This window comes from Halichoeres trimaculatus, unplaced genomic scaffold, assembly GCF_033239565.1.
Source record: "Halichoeres trimaculatus isolate MK-OKI-2021-1 unplaced genomic scaffold, fHalTri1.1 fHalTri1_scaffold_22, whole genome shotgun sequence".
NCBI classification, from domain to species: Eukaryota; Metazoa; Chordata; class Actinopteri; order Labriformes; family Labridae; genus Halichoeres; species Halichoeres trimaculatus.
The window spans coordinates 22,461,718-22,474,154 of record NW_027437200.1 but is presented as its reverse complement, the minus strand read 5'-3'; the positions used below and the strand labels follow the sequence as shown (position 1 = coordinate 22,474,154).

Genomic DNA, 12,437 nt, shown 5'->3' with positions numbered 1-12,437 from the left:
CTACTTTCTGCTGTTGTCGTCATGGTCTAACCATCCACGTTAGTTTCTTCTTTAAAGAACTGAATGAGCCATGATGGGACTGTGACATTGCATGTGAAGCTAAAGTTCATTCTCGTGATACCACTTGTCCTCAGAGTCCTCTCTGTCGTTCTCAGATCACCAACACCAGAGACATGGAGGCCGTCACATTCAAGAAGCTGGTGAAGGGACACGCCTACTCTGTGACCGGTGTGGAACAGGTGAGTGAGACAGGAATGAGAAAACATGAAACAGCTTGTTGGAGGAAGAAGTAAGTGGAACCAGTGTTTTCTTGGTCCCAGGTGGAGTACAGAGGAAATCTCACCAAGCTGGTTCGCATCAGAAACCCCTGGGGGGAGGTGGAGTGGACTGGAGCCTGGAGCGACAAGTAAGACCCCAAATAAGGTTTCACAGCATTTTCAGGTCCCATCCAAAAATGTGAAAACTCACACATGTCACAGAACAGAAGAGAACTACAGTGGGGGGAGGGGCCATTCGGCTCAACTTTTTACAGCAGAGTCACACAGAGCGGAGAAACGGGGGGGATTACATAACACTGAGCTTTAGTGTAAGGGAACAAAATACCAAACATTTTTCACACTTGTAGCACTCAGTGTTACGTCACAGTCAATCTGAGCATTTTCACACTGTCTAACCAAGATAAAACTTCTGTTTCAGGATGAAAGACGGACAAACTTCAGCTTAAGTTCAACAAACTGTTAAACATAAATCTCAAACTCATTCAATTAAATCTGCACAGCGTTAATCTAAAGACGTAAAGGGTCAGATTTAGTTCCAATCTGCTTCAAACTGCAACAAATCAGTTTGATCAATGCCTGATGAATGACAGAAACACTGAACAGTTTTGAACAACTAGGATTGTATTACGTGATCTAATCTGGTTTCAAAATCCCTTTTTGCCTTTTTGAACAACCCATTTTTAAAATGTAATCCAATCTGATTACCAATATATGATCAGATTACCTTTGAACAACTGATTTCAATTACCCTTGAGTCCTATCCAGTGTCGCCATCTGGTCTGAAATATGCCTTTGATTTTTACCATATACCAGGGATATGCTGATATCACAACCCCCCTAAACTCTACCTCATATACTATGCTAATTAGCAAATGCTAGCATGCCAAAACTGTTAGCCAAATAGCATCAACTGGTGCAGATGTGCATGATCCCCCAAGGGTTGAGGCTTTTAATACAAGCAGAACATTTTCCAATCATTTGGCCCTTTTGCGCAAGTTGACGTTAGCATCAGCACAAGCTAGCAGGGTTGTTGGAGTGGCTGAAGATGTTAAGTTTTGTTAAGATACAGAGGAAGGTAAGAAAAGGGGCAGTTTTCTATTTATACTCGTCTCATGTCTCCTTCAAACCCTCAGCTCCAGAGAATGGGACAGCGTGGATCGCTCTGCCAGAAGTCGGCTTCAGAACCGGAGTGAGGACGGAGAATTCTGGTGAGTCCTCTTTTGGCTCTTGTCCTAACCCATGACTGAACTACTCATGATCTTTGCTGTGTCCTGTTTCAGTTTAGATGTGGTTTTTGCGTTTGTGTACATGTGTTTCTTATCTTCAGAGAACCAAAGTTCAACTTTCAGACACTTTCTATTCCTGTCCCTCAGGATGTCGTTCAATGACTTCCTGCGAGAGTTCAGCCGTCTGGAGCTCTGTAACCTGACGGCCGACGCTCTGCAGAACAGCCAGCTGAAAAAATGGAGCTCCTCTCTGTACCAGGGAGAGTGGAGGAGGGGCAGCACTGCCGGAGGCTGCAGGAACTACCCAGGTATGGAGTGGGAGAGAAGACAGTTGAATGGGTTGAATGTCTCAGAGAAAGAAGAATTCACTGTTGCTTTGCTGCAAAAGATGAATTCAGACGGACCAACTATCATCACAAAAGTCTAGGTCCTTGCCCTTCCACATACCAGTGATAACCCATACAACACTGATCAAATCAGACACAGCATGAAACAAGGAGCTGGGCTGGGGCTGGGTTGGAAAGCAGTTTGCTGTAGAAGAATTGTTCTATTTCACTTTTTCTGATTCTTCCCAGCAACCTTTTGGCTGAACCCGCAATTCAAGATTGAACTAAGGCACCCGGACTCCCCCGGCCAAAACGAGTGCAGCTTCTTGGTTGGCCTCATGCAGAAGGACCGCAGGAAGAAACGGCGAGAGGGCAAAGACATGGAGACCATCGGGTTCGCCGTCTATGAGGTAAAGTGAATTCAGCTAACTGCACTGTTTACACGTTTTCATCTTTTATTAGCTGTTACTGTTATTTTCCAGGGAATAGGAGATATCTCTTAAATTTATATTTACATTAGTGAAAAAAAACTGTGGACATTCATGCAATTAATTGGAATGGAAAGAGTTAATTTTTTTGACAATAGTGAAAAAAAGTCAAAGAGTCAGAGTTGAGGCCAAAACCTTGCACAGCTAGGCCACACCCACCCACCAAAGGCCACGCCTATAATTATGATATTATACGTGACTTTTCACAATAATACAATCAAAAGAGTTAAGGGAGTAAAACCTTACTTTGAAGACGGAAAAAAAATCCATTCAGCTTTAAAATCAACACTTTAACATGGGTTATGGTGGCGAAAACTTGGCTTTTGGAGCAAGCCCCCTAGTGGATGTTTGAAGAATTGCACACTTTGTTGTTGGGTTTTTTTTTTCATTTCTTAGGAGGGCCATTAAACCAACTTATCAGTCTGTGGTTTTACATTATGTCATAGTTTTTAAATTTTAGGTTCATAAAGTTGAATAAATGTTTTACTGATGCTCATTTGTAACATTTCCGTTAATTTCTTCTTTCGCTTTCTGGTTAACACAGGTTCCAAAAGAGGTACGTATTCTTCTGTCACTTTTCAAAAAATTATAAATTATAGCTCAATGAATTTCAAGTGTAATGGAGTTAAATCTTTTTTTTTTTTTTTTATTTTTTTTATTTTCACTTTCAGTTTGTGGGAAGGTCAGGGGTCCACCTGAAGCGCGAGTTCTTCCTCACACACGCCTCCAGCGCTCGCTCAGAGCTCTTCATCAACCTGAGGGAAGTCAGCTCGCGGCTACGATTACCTGCCGGGGAATACATCATCGTCCCGTCCACCTTCGAGCCGCACAAAGAGGCCGACTTCTGCCTCAGGGTTTTCTCGGAGAAGCCCGCCAACTCTGAGTCAGTTGATGAAAAACAGATTTTTTATGTTTTTTTAGTGGTTATGTCATAAAATGTTTGTTTTAGCAGGTTTTACATGTTAAGTTGGGTAACTTGTTTATTCTTCCCATGCCAGGGAGCTTGACGATGACATCAAAGCCGACCTTCCAACAGAGGTAACAGGATGAAAAACGACAGACAGAATTACGAAAGCTAAGTTGCAGATCCACTAAAAATGTTCATGTTTGTGTTTCAGACGCAGGTAGACGAGAGCCAGATCGACTCGGGCTTCAAGAGTCTCTTCAGACAGCTAGCAGGACCGGTATGTACACACAGCAGAGAGCGGATAAACACTCATGTTTACAGTCTTATTATAACACTTTGTGTTTGTACCAACAGGACATGGAGATCAGTGTTACAGAACTGCAAACCATATTGAACAGGATCATCAGCAAACGTCAGTAACAGGCTGAGAAATGGATTTAAGAGCTGGTGTTTGAAGCAGCGTTTAAAAATGTGTCCGATCTGTTAATGTGTCCTTCCTGTTTTTCTCTCTGTCACGCTCACAGATAAAGACCTGAAGACGGACGGCTTCACCAAAGAAGCGTGCCGCAGCATGATCAACCTCATGGACGTATCCTTGACACAGAAATATTGTGCTACTGAAATCTAACCATCTGAAAAAAGGACAACATCTGTATAATCATGGATGATATGATGCAACAGTACTTGATGTGACCTGAGATGACACGATGCGTGATAAATCAGCATGGTTCGACACGACTCAACTCGATTTCACACAACACAGCATAGGCATGCGTAAAGTGCGTATGAAAAAACAGCTACGCAGTGCTGCGCGGTCATCAGCTTCATCAACTTTGTCTCAAGTCGCGTCATAGTTTAGGTCAGAGTTCTGCAACCTGTACTTTTGTTTGAGCCATTTTGCCTCTGCTCACCCGGAAAAAAGTCATTCAGGAGCTTCAAAATCTACTTTATCTTCACAATAAGACAAAAAGGTGTATAAATTTGAAACATATTAAAAATCTAGTGAATAATTATCTAAATGTGAAGATTTTGTGTTTATAAAATTGTACATATAATGTCTCAGTTTTTTTTTCAATAAACCTGCAATTATTAAGAAAATGGAAAAATATGTAATATAAAGTTCATAAATTTGCCAAATTTAAAATATTTCAGTCAGTGTGCCAAAAAAAATTAAATACAAAAAAGCAAAAGTTTTTCATAAATTTGCAAGGAAAATATTGTAAAAATACTATATTTTTTTTAAAAAAATTTGCTCCTTTTTAAATTATTTGAAAATTTTGAAAAATGCTGAAATTAAAAAAGAAATTAAATCTAAAAATTACATCTTAAAAAAATTGGACTTTTGTTTTTCTAAATTAAAAAAAAAATTGGAGTCCCCCAAATTTGCAAAAGGTTAAAAAAAAATAGATATATAATCAATAAAACATATTAAATAACCAATAAAATAATACAAAATAGCAGAAAAAATGGCTGAAATTGCAAAAATTTTTAAATTTCAGAACAGTTTTAAAATTTCATAAATTTGCGAAAACACATTGTAGAAATACTGTCTTTTCAAATAATTTGCTCCATTTTAAATAATTTGAAAATATTTAAAAAAAATGCTGAAATAAAAATAAATAAATCTTAAAATTTGCAAAATCTTAAAAATTTGGACTTTTGTTTTTCTAAATTTGAAAAAATATTAGATTCTCCAAAATTTGCAAAAAGTTAGAAATAGATACATTATCAATAAGACATTCAATAAACAAATTAATACATAATAATAGAAAAAAATGGCTGAAATTGCAAAAAAAATAAATTTCAAAACTTCAAAAATTTCACAAATTTGCAAAAAACTATTTTTAAAAAACTGTCCTCAAAAATTTCCTCAACTTTTAATTATTTAAACATTTTACTCCTCTGAGGTTGTTTTTATGTGACAAAGTTGAAAATTGAAGCTGTGACCTTTGACCTTAACTTCTGGGCTCAGAATGACGGGAGCGGGAAACTGGGTCTGACAGAGTTCCATGTCCTGTGGGAGAAGATCAAACGATACCTGGTGAGTCTGACTCATCAGAGTTCAAAAACCAGGGCAAATAAAACTGACCCTGACTCACAGTACCTGCGTCAGCCGAGTATTTATTTAGCCGTTTGGCCTGTGAACCACTTTCCTTCCATTTATCATTTTCTCATTTTAAATTCTGTGTTGTCTTTTTTATTGATTTATTATTACAGACGGTTTTCAGACAGTTTGATTTGGACAAATCCGGCACTATGAGCTCCTATGAGATGAGGATGGCTCTTGAATCAGCAGGTACTGTTCTTTCAAGATTCATTTCAGAAAACCTCAAGAGTTGAAGGCGTTTTTTGAATTTTACTTGATACTTTTTCTTTGTGTCAGGCTTCAAGCTGAACAACCAGCTGTTCCAGCTGATCATCCTCAGATACACAGAGGCAGACATGGCCGTGGATTTCGACAACTTTGTCACGTGTCTGGTCAGACTGGAGACTATGTACAGTAAGTCCTGTTACTGCACTGCTTCAGCTTGGTTTGAATCTTTACTTTCCATTTCAGGACAAACATCAAGCTGTTTCCGTTTTTTGTCTCTGCAGAAACCTTTAAGACATTAGACACGGATAACGACAACGTTATATCCCTCAACTTCTTCCAAGTGAGCCCCTTCTTCGGTCTTTTTACAAAATCACAGTTTTCTCATTTTGTGTTGAACATATTGTGACTTATCCTGATTCTCGTCTCCCTGTGGTCCACAGTGGATCACCCTGACCATGTTTGCCTAAAGCTGAGCGGACTCTTCAGCAACCAGAGGCCTCGGCACGAGTCCCCTCAGAAGTGCCTTTTTCTGTCCACCAGTTCTTCCTCTGAGGCCGTCAGACGCTTAAAGACTGTAAAACCATCTTTACGGTGCCTAAACCTGTGCCAACTTTTTGATTTGTAGCCTGGATGCTAATGTCTCTTAGCCTCTGTGGTAGCACTGACTGTTAGCTCGGTTTTTATCTGTACATACATATCTCAAAGGACTCAAATACTTTGGGAGTATAAATAACATTGGTATGTGTGTAGAGACAACAAGGCATCATGTTTTTGCTGGGGTGAAAACATCTGTCTTTTTGTATGTTCCTCATGTAGCCAAAAGAAGCTAGCTTAGCAACCAAGTTTGGTAACCTAGTACTAAAAATAACCAAAAGTATAAATCACATAATCATGTGCAATCATTTTTTCAACTTACACAGAGGATTCACCCAGATTATGATGGTTAACTGTGCATTATTGTTGCCTAGCATAACACGCTAATTAGCATACTTTCCATAGATGTGCCACCTGTAGCTACATCTGGTTTGTTTAACTTGCTTTTCAGTTATTCTCATCCATCATTATCTGATATCTTTGTTGCCTTTCTTGTGAGGCTAGTTGAGCTCCATTGACTGTAGGCTAGCCTAGCTTAGCTAATTTAGCTCAGTTGAGGTAATCTAGCTTAGCTACCAAATTTGGTAGCTTATAACTCAAAACAACCAAGGGTATAAATCACATAATCATGTGCAATCATTTTTTCAACTTACACAGAGGATTCACCCAGATTATGATGGTAAACTGTGCATTATTGTTGCCTAGCATAACAAGCTAATTAGCATACTTTCAGTAGATGTGCCACCTGTAGCTACATCTGGTTTGTTGAATTTGCTGTTCAGTTAATCTCATCCATCATTACCTGACTTCTTTGTTGCCTTTCTTGTGAGGCTAGTTGAGCTCCATTGACTATAGGCTAGCCTTGCTTAGCTAGCTTAGCCCAGTTGAGGTAAGCTAGGCTAACTAGAGAAAAGAAATTGAACTTTTGGCTCTTGATGGGACTTCACTTCAGTGATTTCCACTCCTAACAAGAAAAGTTGTGAACTAGAACTTTTAAAAACTTTAGTTGTCTTTGTTTACGCTGCACTGTAACTGAACCAGTACGTTTTTTAAATGCGCCGGTAACTCAGAGTGCAACGGAAGTTTTCTCAATCAAAGGTCGTCAACGTGGAAATTTTAGCTAAAGCAGTTGTTTTGAATTTGTATTTATATTTTTTACATGTTGGCAATCAATAATTCAATCAATAATTGAATCATTTAACTGTTTAAAAGTAATGTATGCTCATTGTTAATTTAGGTTTTTATGGGGCGACTGGTGCATGAAATGATACATTTTCATCAAAATGTCTTAAACATTAAAATCAGATAGGCAAAAAGTTTTTGTAATTAGGAAAGAAGAAGTTAATGAGGACAACCCAATCCTGGATGTTAGTTTACTGAGTGAAGTCAAAGCCCCGCCACTCCGTTGTTTTCTGTTTACATCCTGTGCCACACGCAGCTTCCACCCCCACCCTCCAGGGTCCAATCTTGAACTTGTACTTGGGCCTTTCAGCGCTGTATCATAGGAGAATGTCTTCGTCATGTATCTTCAAAGCTAACCCCGTTTAGCTTCAAGACTTACAAAACTGGCTTATCTTTATGCATGGCACTTTTTACTGATTTTTTTTTTTCACTGTTATGAAAACTTTTTTTTATTTTTATGATGGCTGGAGCTGGATGTGGATGAGTCAGCCTTGTTAAAGTTTGCCTTTCAAAGGGAACAAGAACAGTCAATAGTTGAGGTGAAGGTTAATAATTATGTAAGACTGATGGATAAAATGTGTGCATGCCGTTTGAAAATGTCTGCCTGCCTTATTTCTTCTTAACCAGGAAAGTAAATGTTTGTTTTTCTTCAGTTGTGTCACTTTAAAAGTCGCTGAAGTACTTCGACTCTACATGTGGAGTGTCAAACTTTTGCTATGATCTTGAAAGTGTTTCAAACACCAAAGTTTACTAATCTGCCAATGTTTATATTTGTCCAAGGAGGAGTTAAATCTGAAATATGGAATCGGAGAGTGAATTCACGTCACTCCAAACATGCCAGCATTGCAGTGTAACGCTTATATAACATTATTCACTGTTTACATGGGAACCATTCAAGGTCCCTTTGGACTCCAAACAGTGCGTTGGTTTACTGTACAGTCTGTTTAACTTCAGTGCATGCACTGATAATAAATTTGGGCAGGATTTTACGCTTGTCTCTGATTTTTTTATCGACTTCCATCCATGAAAATGTTAAGATTCATGATTATTTAACTCTTGTTCAGCCTTTTCCCCGACAAAAAATGACACCAACACGTCTGATGTAATAATAAATAGCATCTTTAGTAACAACATTCATATTAAAAAAAACAAGCACAGTACAATATCTTAATGTACACGTTTCAACAACATCATATTAGAATCTTTACAACAGATTTTTGCTCATTGTTAAGTTAAATCGCAGACATTTACACAACTGATCATCTTTTTAAGTTAAAACAAATACGTTGAGTCTGAAATGATACAAAAAAAAGCAACTTTTTCTCTGAGGCCGCTCAGGACGGGAATGTAATACCAAACTCAGGTTTTTCTGTAGCACACTAGCATCAAAAACTAACTAAATCCTCTTTATGGTCTCCTGTTTTCTCGTTAACGGCTAACATTAGCTTCTAACTAGCGTAACTGTCCCCTGAAGGGACGCTGATTTCTCTTAAACCAGGTTGTTGTTGTGCTCGATCTTGGTCACCATGGTGGAAACGAGCCGCTCCAGCTGCTCGGCTCTCTGCTTGCCGATCTGGAGGACTTCCTCGTGATTGGCCTTCTCCTGGCTGTCGTAGTCCATCACCGCCTGGTTGGTGATCAGCGAGAGGGCGAAGACGCGCAGGCCGCAGTGACGTGCGACGATCACCTCGTGGGCTGTGCTCATACCTGAGGGGAGAGGACGAAATGAAAGATTAACAAAAGGTCCCTGTATGAAAACCACAGCTGGAATGAAGGATGCTAACTTTCACTTTATTGGCTAATGTTGCTAATGTGTGCTAGCTACAATAATATTCACAATTTTATGGAAAACATCTGGGCTAAAGCTTTATTTTGAAATAACAAAACATAAGACGGAGAAGATAGAGGAATGCAAGATCTTTTTTTTTCTAGTGCAAAGCTAATGTTGCTAATGGAAGCTAGCTAAAATTGAATTTAAAAAAAAAAAGCTAGCTTAAACATGAAAACAGCATGTTGGAACAAAACATAAAAGGATCCAAAACTAAATAAAAATGATGAATATGAAATATATTTTCAGGACATGTAAAGCTAATCCTGCTAACAAGAGCTAGCTACAAGTTTAGCTAGCTACAGTATTATTCACAGTGTTATAAAAAAAATCTGGGCTAAAGCTTTATTATAAAATAAAAAAACAAAAGACAGAGAAGATAGAGGAATGCAAGATCTTTTTTTTTTCTAGGAGCGTAAAGCTAATGTTGCTAATTGAAGCTAGCTTAAAAATAAATAAATAAAAGAAATAAATAAAAGAAAATAAAAAAAAGCTAGCTTAAAAATGAAAGCAGCATATTAGAACAAAACATAAAAGGATCCAAAACTAAATCAAAATGAAAAATACCCCAATTTTTTTTTTTGAAGAAATGTAAAGCTAATCCTGCTAACAGGAGCTAGCTTCAAGCTTTTAAAATAAAAATTTAGCGCAAAGAAGCACAATAAAATAAAACAATGAATATAATTAAACTTCAAAATTAAGGTGTAAGAGTCTAAAAGAAAAATACAAAGATTTTAAAGTAGGATGTTCTTTTTGATTTCATGCTAAAAGAAAAAAAGAAGCTAATCCAACATTTCTTTTGAGCGCTAACAAAGATGAACAACTATTATTAAAAAATAGCAAAGTAAGAGCATTTTTAAGGTTAAACATTCAAAATGAGTCCTTTTAAACTTTAAAAGGAAACATTTTAGCTATTATCACTTTTCAATTTTAGATAAGAAAGGAATGCTAAGGTTGCTAATGAGTGTTAGCTTCAATGAATTTTGAAAAACTGCTATTCCTGCCCCCCACTCTGAAAAATAATAAATATTTAACCACTATGGGATGTTTACTTTTTTATCCTCACAAAAAGAAATAGCTAGTTTTGCTAATAAGTGTTGGCAACACAATCTTACATTGTGCAAAATTGCTAACAAGTGCTAGCTTCAGTAATTATAGGTAGGTTTTTATAATTTATCACTTCTTTTCATAAACTACAGAATGAAATATTTATTTTGCTGGATGGTAATAGTCAATGCTTAGTCCAAACAAACGACTCACCAACAGCATCAGCGCCCAGTTTGTGCAGCATGCGGCACTCAGCGATCGTCTCAAAGGAGGGTCCGCCCAGCACGCAGTACACGCCCTCCCTCAGGAAGTCTCCAAAGCCCAGCTCCTGTCCCACGTCCCACGCCAGCTGCTGCAGCTCTCTGTCGTAGGCGTCAGACATGCAGGGGAAGCGCACACCAAACCTAGAGGGGAGAGGAAAGGGAGGAAGGTGGAGGGTTAAAGGAAGGAGTCACCAGAGGAGACCTGAGGCTAAATAAGAGTTGAATGATCCCCTGAATGAAACCCTACCGTTCATCATTTGGTCCTGTCAGAGGGTTGTTCCCGGCGAATCCGGGCATGTTCAGGTGGTCTTTGATGATCATAACGTCTCCGACTTTAAAGTCCTGGTTGAGGCCTCCTGCTGCATTTGTTAACATGACCGTCTCCACACCGAGCAGCTTGAAGATACGTATGGGCAGGGTAATCTACAGAGAGACATTCGAGTTACATAACTTTGCCTCAGAGGATTTAAAGGCTGCAGATTTCACGGCTTACACACTCTCAGAGACTTGTTGCTTCACACTCACTTTCTGGATGGCGTAGCCTTCGTAGAGGTGGAAGCGGCCCTGCATGCAAACGCATGGGCGCCCCTTCAAGGTCCCAAACACCAGCCTACCAGCATGTCCATGCACTGGAAGGAAAAAACACAACTGCTCAGGACATTAAGTAAGAAAAGGAACATTTCACTTTACTTTCGTTGGGGTTGCACTCACCAGTGCTTTGGGGGAAGTTCGGGATGTCCTTATAGTTGAAGGCAACCTGGTCCTTTAGCATGTCAGCCAGACCTCCGAGTCCTGATCCGCACACGATGCCTACAGCGGGTCGAACGTCTGTTTGGGCAAGCAGCCAATCGGCTGTGGCCTTGCAGTCCTCGTAGGTGTAGCTGCATGAAATAAAAAGCAGGGTCAGGACGGTCATGGCATTGTCTCCAACTAAAACCTCAGTGCACATGAACTCTTGATGGGTCAAGTAACACGACTTGTTCACAGGTTTAGCCACTAATAGGGATGTGACGTCTGAATGTGCAATCACACATTTCTGCAAAGTGCATGGTGACACACACTCTCTCTAACTGTCTGCTTCACGCCTAATGATCAAATGTAAACTGCTGCTTTCATTTACAACCACGCTGGATCAATGGAGGTAGTGTTCGCCTCTTTAAGGCACTCGACTTTCAAAGTTACGTAATCATCGCTGCTCTCTGGCAGAGACCCATCCTGAAAAGGAGTAACCAGAAAAGGTCTTTTAGAGTCTAACTGAACCATCTAACTCCCGACCTTCAGGAAATGAATGGGTGTCATTGCTCAACCCTTTCAAGCTCATGTTCTTGTTTTTTTAAGCCCCACGTCACACATTCCCCTGTCTTCCCCTTTCGTCATGACTTCCCTTTGAGTGAACCATGTGTCTGGCAGCATGGTGAGCGTAAAAGTAAAAAGAACAGACTGTTCAGGGATGTACTCACCCTTTGTTTGCCTCTGGATACATCGTGGAAGGTTTTAAAAAGTCTGGTGGTGAAGTGAAGAGAGAAATGTGTGATTTCACAAATCTTCAGAATAAGTTCCAAAGTAGGAAAAAAAGCACTCAGAGCCCAAAAATACGAGTGAAATATTCAAGAGAAGCCGGGTTGTTGGCAAAGTTGAAAGGTGTCTTTTTTGTTCTTGAGTTCTTCTGGTTTGAAGTCCTGTTAAGTCCTTTCTTCTTGCGTCTAAAGAGAAGTCACAGTTGCCGGCTCTCTTATAGACCCCGAGTCGACCCCCCTCCCATCTCCCACCTCGCACCACTCCTCCTCTAACAGCTCAAAGTGACGCATGAGGCTCCTGCACTCTCATTGGCTGCTCGGACACACCTTCAAAACAGTGAAGAACCAGAAGAATATGCAGCTCTGATCTGCAGCTCCGCCTGTTCCCAGCAGCATCATCGTCAGCGACGACGCATCTGCTCTGGATGTTAGTGTTCACATCGAGAAGTGACGTCTGCTTTTATCGA

At 39.5% G+C, this 12,437-nt stretch overlaps 2 protein-coding genes across 2 annotated transcripts in view; one reads left to right on the top strand and one right to left on the bottom strand.

The window, feature by feature from the left end:
- Positions 1–8,293, top strand: part of capn1 (calpain 1) — a 32,414-nt gene extending 24,121 nt beyond the window's left edge. The window contains exons 7-22 of the mRNA XM_074699109.1: positions 156–239; positions 321–406; positions 1,412–1,486; positions 1,652–1,812; positions 2,080–2,240; positions 2,863–2,874; positions 2,990–3,201; positions 3,317–3,356; positions 3,437–3,502; positions 3,580–3,637; positions 3,750–3,814; positions 5,198–5,266; positions 5,443–5,521; positions 5,609–5,725; positions 5,821–5,879; positions 5,980–8,293. Coding sequence (XP_074555210.1) covers positions 156–239; positions 321–406; positions 1,412–1,486; positions 1,652–1,812; positions 2,080–2,240; positions 2,863–2,874; positions 2,990–3,201; positions 3,317–3,356; positions 3,437–3,502; positions 3,580–3,637; positions 3,750–3,814; positions 5,198–5,266; positions 5,443–5,521; positions 5,609–5,725; positions 5,821–5,879; positions 5,980–6,006 — 1,371 coding nt within the window. The 3' untranslated portion in view covers positions 6,007–8,293. The remainder of the gene's footprint in view (positions 1–155; positions 240–320; positions 407–1,411; positions 1,487–1,651; positions 1,813–2,079; positions 2,241–2,862; positions 2,875–2,989; positions 3,202–3,316; positions 3,357–3,436; positions 3,503–3,579; positions 3,638–3,749; positions 3,815–5,197; positions 5,267–5,442; positions 5,522–5,608; positions 5,726–5,820; positions 5,880–5,979) is intronic.
- Positions 8,294–8,438: 145 nt separating this feature from the next.
- On the bottom strand, positions 8,439–12,188 carry pnp5a (purine nucleoside phosphorylase 5a). Its single transcript, XM_074699110.1, has 6 exons — positions 11,914–12,188; positions 11,165–11,334; positions 10,979–11,082; positions 10,701–10,876; positions 10,404–10,594; positions 8,439–9,022 (listed from the first exon to the last, which is right to left on the bottom strand). Exons 1-6 carry the CDS (start codon positions 11,934–11,936, stop codon positions 8,805–8,807), a joined length of 882 nt encoding a protein of 293 aa, XP_074555211.1. The 5' UTR covers positions 11,937–12,188; the 3' UTR covers positions 8,439–8,804.
- Between the last annotated feature and the right edge of the window lie 249 nt (positions 12,189–12,437).